This window comes from Salvelinus sp. IW2-2015, unplaced genomic scaffold, assembly GCF_002910315.2.
Source record: "Salvelinus sp. IW2-2015 unplaced genomic scaffold, ASM291031v2 Un_scaffold7433, whole genome shotgun sequence".
NCBI lineage: Eukaryota > Metazoa > Chordata > Actinopteri > Salmoniformes > Salmonidae > Salvelinus > Salvelinus sp. IW2-2015.
In genome coordinates this window covers 10,304-18,381 of record NW_019948693.1, presented here as the reverse complement: position 1 = coordinate 18,381, position 8,078 = coordinate 10,304, and the positions used below count along the sequence as shown (strand labels likewise).

Genomic DNA, 8,078 nt, shown 5'->3' with positions numbered 1-8,078 from the left:
GATATGAGGTAATAACATGGCTATATACAGTGGAAGTTACAGGTCTGAAGTCAAATGACTGTATGCTCGAGTTAAAAGTAAAAACATGGTGTATATCAAGAAGATACCAGTACTGAGTCAATGTGTAGCCAATGAGGTAGTAACATGGTTATATAACTAGGAAGTACCAGTATTGAGTAATGTGGTAGCCATGAGTAGTAACATGGTTATATACAGGAATGTACCAGTACTGAGTCAATGTGTTGGGATATGAAGGTAATAACAATGGCTATCATCAGGGAGTACCAGTACTGAGAGTAATGTTGTTGGGATAATGAGGTAATGTTACTGGTTATTACAGGAAGTACCAGTACTGAGTCAATGTGTAGGGATATGAGGTATATACATGGTTATAGTACAGGAAGTACCAGTACTGAGTCAATGTGTAGCCATATGAGGTAGTAACATGGTTATATACAGGAAGTACCAGTACTGAGTCAGTGTGTAGCCATGAGGTAGTAACATGGTTATATATCAGGAAGTACCAGTACTGAGTCAATGTGTAGCCATGAGGTAGTAACATGGTTTATATACAGGAAGTACCAGTACTGAGTCAATGTGTAGCCATCGAGGTAGTAACATGGTTATATACGGAAGTACCAGTACTGAGTCAATGTTTAGCATGAGGTAGTAACATGGTTATAATACGAAGTAGCAGTACTAAGAGATCAATGTGTACGCCCATGAGGTAGTAACTGGTTTATATAACAGGAAGAGTACCAGTATGAGGTAATACTGGTTATAATACAAAGGGAGTACCAGTAACTGAGTCAATGTGTAGACCATTGAGTGTAAATACATGGTTACTAAAGGATACCATGTATGAGCTAGTAAATGTTTTACCGAGTACAGTTGTAGGTAGTAACATGGTTATAAGGATACCAGTATGGGTAGTACAGGTACATGAGGGGTAAGTAATTACGGTTATGTAAACTGTACGATACATTAGTTTAGTAGTCACAATGTTATTCGGGAGTACAGATGAGGTAGTAGAAATGGTTATAATCAGCAGTAGAGCATGTAAGTGCGCAGTGATTACGAGTAGTAGCATGATACATGGTTATATACAGGAAGCCATATAGGGTTAGAATCAAACATGGTTATATACAGGGAGTACCAGCATGGAGGTAGTAACATGGTTTAATAACAAGGAGTACCAGTCATGAGGGTACATTACATGGCTTATATACAGGATAAACCAAGTTACTGAGTCAATGTGTAACGCATGAGAGGATAATAACATGGTTATCAATACATGGAGTACAGTATGAGGTATAACATGGTCTATATAAGAGGAGTACCAGTATGAGGTAGTAAAGTGGTTTAGATGTAGGCTAAAAGTTCTCACCGTGTAAACAGTAACCTGATTGAGGTAGTAACATGGGTTATATACAGGGAGTACAAGTATGAGTTAAGTAACAATGGTTATATAGTACGGGATACCAGTATAGGGTATGTAACTGGTTATACAGGAGTACCAGATTGAAGGCTAAAGTAACATGGTTAATTGCATAGGAGGTAGTACCAGTCATGAGGTATAACATGGTATATCACAGGAGTACCAGTATGAGGTCAGTACAGGACTACACGAAGTAAGTACTAGTATACCTGGTAACAGGGAGTACCATGAGCATGAGCGTAAGAAACATGGTTATCTTACAGTCGGGGGTACACATATAGTGAGGTAGTACATGGTTAAATACTAGGGAGTACCAGTCATGAGGATAGATAAACATGGTTAATATACAGGGAGTACCCGTATGAGGTGTGAACATGGTTATATACAGGGGTACCAGTCATCGAAGGTAGTAAGCATGTGTTATTAATACAGGGAGTACCAGTATGAAGGTAGTAACATGGTATATATACAGGGACCGTACCGAGCATGAGGTTGTAACATGGTTATATAACAGGGAGTACCGAGTAATGAAGGTAGTACAATGGTTATATTACAGGGAGATACAAGTAACTGAATCAATGTGTAGGGCTAATTGAGAGGTAAGTTGAGGGTAGCATAGTACTGGTAAATATAAGGTGAGGAGGTGAAGTGATCCGGCAACCAGGATGAGTAGATCAACAGAGGTGAGCGAGGCAGCTTGTAGTGTGGAAGATGAAAGTGTGGTGTTCCAGTGTGTGGTGTGTGTGTGGGCATATATAGTGTGTGTTGGAGTGTAGTATGTGTGGTAATCCAGTATGGTGAGTGAAGTGTGTGTTGGGGTGTAGCTATGTGGTAAGTATGAGAATGTGTGTGTGTGTTGGGTTAGTCCTGTGTGGTGAGTGAGGAATGTGTCGGGTGTGGTGCGTAGTCAGATGCAGAGAGAGTTAGTTTGCAAAAGGCATGATTGTAGTCTGTTTTGTAATGAATACTGGCCAGTTTCCTGGACACAGACTAAAGCCTGGATTCTCCATTGATCTGGCGGATTGGTTCAGGACCAGGGTTAATGTGGTCTGGAAACCACCCTATGAGACTCTGTTGTTGTGTGACTTACGCCTGCCACTGTTCTTGCTCTTCCTGTCTCCTCCTCCTCCTCCGCAGCGATTGGCCGAGACGTTGATCCGCGGGTACTTCCGGAGTATATTCGAGGGGGCGCCAGGCGACCTCTACTTACGTGTTGAAGCACCCCAAAGAGTCCTTCACAACAACTTCGTCTCGCTGGACTCGTGACAAGTAGTACCAATGGTTACGCAGAACGGAAAGCCATGTATCACACAGGTGTGTGTGTGGCGTGCGTGGCGTGCGTACGCAGGCTATGGTCTTTCCTGTGGAACTATTGTAAACATGAGGCAGAATCTTAACATCAAATCTGCATTTGTAACCTGACTGAATGAGTTCAGTGCATCTTCTGATGTGAAAGTCTACACATGTACGTCAGGATCGCCCATAGTTGCTGGTGAAATTGCTTTCTTTGCACACAACAAATGTCTGAAACAGATAACTTTCGTGATCTCTTTTGGTAGAAATTTCATCACCTGACCTCTGACCTCCTCTATGTGTGTGGAGGGTCGTCTGTACATGAGAGTTCATGTTCGGCTGAGACACTGATCGATGATGAGGTCAAGACGTGGCACTCATCAGCATCGACAGCACCGGCGAACTGATAACCACGCGTAAAAACTGGCCATCAGAGCACCCTGCGTTACACGCACGCATGCACGCACACGTGGTACGTGTGTTGTGATAAAAGCGATGGTAGACAGATCAATACTACATGTGTCTGACCTCTGTAACACTCCTGAACCTCTAACCCATCACTAAGGCCCCAGGACCCCCAGATGTTAGACCAGCTGTCTAAGAACATCACCAGAGTGGACTGTCTAACTCCACGCTCAACACCTCCGAGTGAGTACACCAAACAACACAACAACAAACGTAGACACTATAGCCTTCCCAGTGAGTACACACAAACAACAACAAACGTAGATCACTACCACCCGCAGTGAGTACACACAAACAACAACAACAAACATAGATGCACTACCGGTCCGAGGATAGCACATCACAAACAAACAAAAAACAAACATGATACTACCGATCCCAGTCGAGACCTCAACAAACCACAACCAACAAACGTAGATCACCCCCACCAGTGAGTACACAACCAAACAACAACATCCAACAAACTAGATCACTCCCTCCCAGTGAGTACACACAAACAACAACAAACGATAGATCACTTACCACCCAGTGAGTATCAACAAACACAACAACAAACATAGATCACTACTCAGAGTGAGTACAACACAAACAACAACATCAACAACAAACATAGATCACTCCTCTCCAGTGAGTACACACAAACAACGAACACGTGATCACATGCCACCCAGTGAGTACACACAAACAACAACAACAACATGAGATACTCCTGAGGTAGTAACATGGTTATATACCGGAAGTACCAGTACTGAGTCAATGTGTAGCCATGAGGTAGTAACATGGTTATATACAGGAAGTACCAGTATGAGGTAATAACATGGTTATATACAGGGAGTACCAGTACTGAGTCAATGTGTAGCCATGAGGTAATAACATGGTTATATACAGGGAGTACCAGTATGAGGTAGTAACATGGTTATATACAGGGAGTACCAGTATGAGGTAGTAACATGGTTATATACAGGNTATATACAGGGAGTACCAGCATGAGGTAGTAACATGGTTATATACAGGGAGTACCAGTATGAGGTAGTAACATGGTTATATACAGGGAGTACCAGTACTGAGTCAATGTGTAGGGCTATGAGGTAATTGAGGTAGCTATATACTGTAAATATAGGTAGGGGTGAAGTGACTCGGCAACAGGATAGATAACAGACAGTAGCAGCAGCTTTAGTGGTGAGTATGAAAGTGTGGTGTCAGTGTGTGTGTGTGTGTGTGGGCATATATAGTGTGTGTTGGAGTGTAAGTATGTGTGGTATCAGTATGTGAGTGAGTGTGTGTTGGGTGTAAGTATGTGTAAGTATGAGAATGTGTGTGTGTGTTGGGTGTAAGTCTGTGTGGTATGAGAATGTGTGGGTGTGTGCGTAGTCAATGCAAGAGAGTTAGTGCCAAAAAGGCATGATTGTAGTCTGTTTTGTAATGAATACTGGCCAGTTTCCTGGACACAGACTAAAGCCTGGATTCTCCATTGATCTGGCGGATTGGTTCAGGACCAGGGTTAATGTGTGTCTGGGAAACCACCCTATGAGACTCTGTTGTTGTGTACTTACGCTCCACTGTTCTTCTGCTTCCTGTCTCCTCCTCCTCCTCCGCAGCGATTGGCCGGACGTTGATCCCGCGGTACTTCCGGAGTATATTCGAGGGGGGCGCCACCGACCTCTACTACGTGTTGAAGCACCCCAAAGAGTCCTTCCACAACAACTTCGTCTCGCTGGACTGTGACCAGTGTACCATGGTTACGCAGAACGGAAAGCCCATGTTCACACAGGTGTGTGTGTGTGCGTGCGTGCGTGCGTACGCAGGCTATGTCTTTCCTGTGGACACTATTGTAAACATGAGGCAGAATCTTAACATCAAAATCTGCATTTGTAACTCGACTGAATGAGTTCAGTGCATCTTCTATGTGAAAGTCTACACATGTACGTCAGGATTCGGCCCATAGTTGCTGGTGAATTGCTTTCTTTGCACACAACAAATGTTCTGAACATAACTTTCGTGATCTCCTTTTGTAGAAATTTCAACCCTGACCTCTGACCCCTCTAGGTGTGTGTGGAGGGTCGTCTGTACCTGGAGTTCATGTTTGACGACATGATGAGGATCAAGACGTGGCACTTCAGCATCCGACAGCACCGGGAACTGATACCACGCAGTATACTGGCCATGCACGTGAGTTACACGCACGCATGCACGCACGTACGTGTGTTGTGTAAAAGCGATGGTAGACAGATCAATACATGGTGTCTGACCTCTGTAACCCCTGACCTCTAACCCTACAGGCCCAGGACCCCCAGATGTTAGACCAGCTGTCTAAGAACATCACCAGATGTGGACTGTCTAACTCCACGCTCAACTACCTCCGAGTGAGTACACACAAACAACAACAACAACAAACGTAGATCACTACCTCCCAGTGAGTACACACAAACAACAACAAACGTAGATCACTACCACCCAGTGAGTACACACAAACAACAACAACAAACATAGATCACTACCTCCGAGTGAGTACACACAAACAACAACAACAAACATAGATCACTACCTCCCAGTGAGTACACACAAACAACAACAACAAACGTAGATCACTCCCTCCCAGTGAGTACACACAAAACAACAACAAACGTAGAATCACTACCACCCAGTGAGTACACACAAACAACAACAACAAACATAGATCAACTACCTCCGAGTGAGTACACACAAACAACAACATCAACAAACATAGATCACTCCTCCCAGTGAGTACACACAAACAACAACAAACGTAGATCACTACCACCAGTGAGTACACACAAACAACAACAACAACATAGATCACTTCCCTCCCAGTGAGTACACACAAAACAACAACAACCAAACAGTAGATCACTACCTCCCAGTGAGTAACACAAACAAACAACCAACAACGTAGATCACTCCCTCCCAGTGATTACACACAAACAACAACAACAACAAACGTAGATCACTCCCTCCCAGTGAGTACACACAAACAACAACAACAACAACAAACGTAGATCACTCCCTCCCAGTGAGTACACACAAACAACAACAACAACACAAACGTAAGATCACTCCCTCCCAGTGAGTACACCAAACAACAACAACAACAACAAACGTAGATCACTCCCTCCCAGTGAGTACACACAAACAACAACAACAACAAACGTAGATCACTCCTCCAGTGAGTACCACACAAACAACAACAAACAAACGCTAGATACTACCTCCCAGTGAGTACACACAAACAACAACAACAACAAACGTAGATCACTACCTCCCAGTGAGTACACACAAACATCAACAACAACAAACCTCCCAGTGAGTACACACAAACATCAACAACAACAAACCTCCCAGTGAGTACACACAAACATCAACAACAACAAACGTAGATACCTACCTCCCAGTGAGTACACACAAACATTAACAACAACAAATGCAGATCACTACCTCCCAGTGAGTACACACAAACATCAACAACAACAAATGCAGATCACTACCTCCCAGTGAGTACACACAAACATCAACAACAAACGTAGATCCCTACCTTGATACAGTGCCTTGCAAAAGTATTCATACCCCTTGGATTCCTTCTAATTGTATTGTGTTACAAGGTGGGATAGATTTAATAATAGATTTAATTGTATTTTTTTTTGTCAACAATCTACTCAATACTCTGGCAATTCAAATTTGTTTTAAGGTTAATAAGAATTGGATAACTAAAATATAGTCGTAGCCCCTTTGTTTAGGCAAGTGTAAATTAATTCAGGAGTAAAAAATGAAATGATACAATGGCTGGGGTTAAAGTGCAGACTGTCAGCTTTAATTTGAGGGTATTTTCATTCATATTGGGTAAACCGTTTAGAAATTACAGCACATTTTCTATGTAGTCCCCCATTTAAAGGGGACCAAACGTATTAGGATAAATTAACTTATTGTGTATTAAAGTAGTCCCATATTACTATCACACAATGACTACATCAAGCTTGTGACTCTACAAACTGGTTGGATGCATTTTCTGTTTGTTTTGGTTGCGTTTCAGATTATTTTGTGCCCAATAGATTGAAATTATTATTCATGTTAAATAATGTATTGTCATTTTAGTGTCACTTTTATTGTAAATAAGACTGGAATATATTTCTAAACACTAATACATTGATGTAGATGCTGCCGTGGTTACGGATAGTCCAGTATGAATAATGATATGTGAGAAAGTTAGAACTATAAATATCATCCCCCCCCAATGCTATCCTCCCCTCTTATTGTAATGGTGAGAGGATATCATGTTCCTGATAGGAATGGTAGTAGTTTAATATAGTACTGATAGGTAGGGTAGTAGTTTAATATAGTACTGGTAGGTAGGGTAGTAGTTTTTACATAGTACTGACTAGGTAGGGTCGTAGTTTTATCATAGTACTGGTAGGTAGGGTAGTTAGTTTATATAGTATGGTAGGTAGGGTAGTAGTTTAATATAGTACTGATAGGTAGCGGTCATAGTTTTTACATAGTACTGATAGGTACGGTAGTAGTTTAATATAGTACTTGGTAGGTAGGGTCGTAGTTTTACATAGTACTGATAGGTACGGTAAGTAGTTTTAATATAGTACTGGTAGGTAGGGTAGTAGTTTAATATAGTACTGATAGGTAGGGTAGTAGTTTATATAGTATGATGGGTAGGGTAGTAGTTTAACATAGTACTTGATAGGTATGGTAGTAGTTTAATTATAGTATGATAGGTAGGGTAGTAGTTTAATATAGTACTGATAAGTAGGCGTAGTTTACATAGTACTGAATAGGTAGGGTAGTAGTTTAATATAGTACTGGTAGGTGTAGGGTAGTAGTTTAATATAGTACTGAAGGTAGGGTAGTAGTTTAATAT

At 41.8% G+C, this 8,078-nt stretch overlaps 1 protein-coding gene across 1 annotated transcript in view; it reads left to right on the top strand.

The window, feature by feature from the left end:
* Positions 1-8,078, top strand: part of LOC112079266 (LIM domain-binding protein 1-like) — a gene marked incomplete at its 5' end in the record, with an annotated part of 16,984 nt that overhangs the window by 1,166 nt on the left and 7,740 nt on the right. The window contains 3 exon segments of the mRNA XM_024145261.1: positions 4,795-4,967; positions 5,243-5,365; positions 5,476-5,559. Of these exon segments, the coding sequence (XP_024001029.1) occupies positions 4,795-4,967; positions 5,243-5,365; positions 5,476-5,559 (380 nt within the window).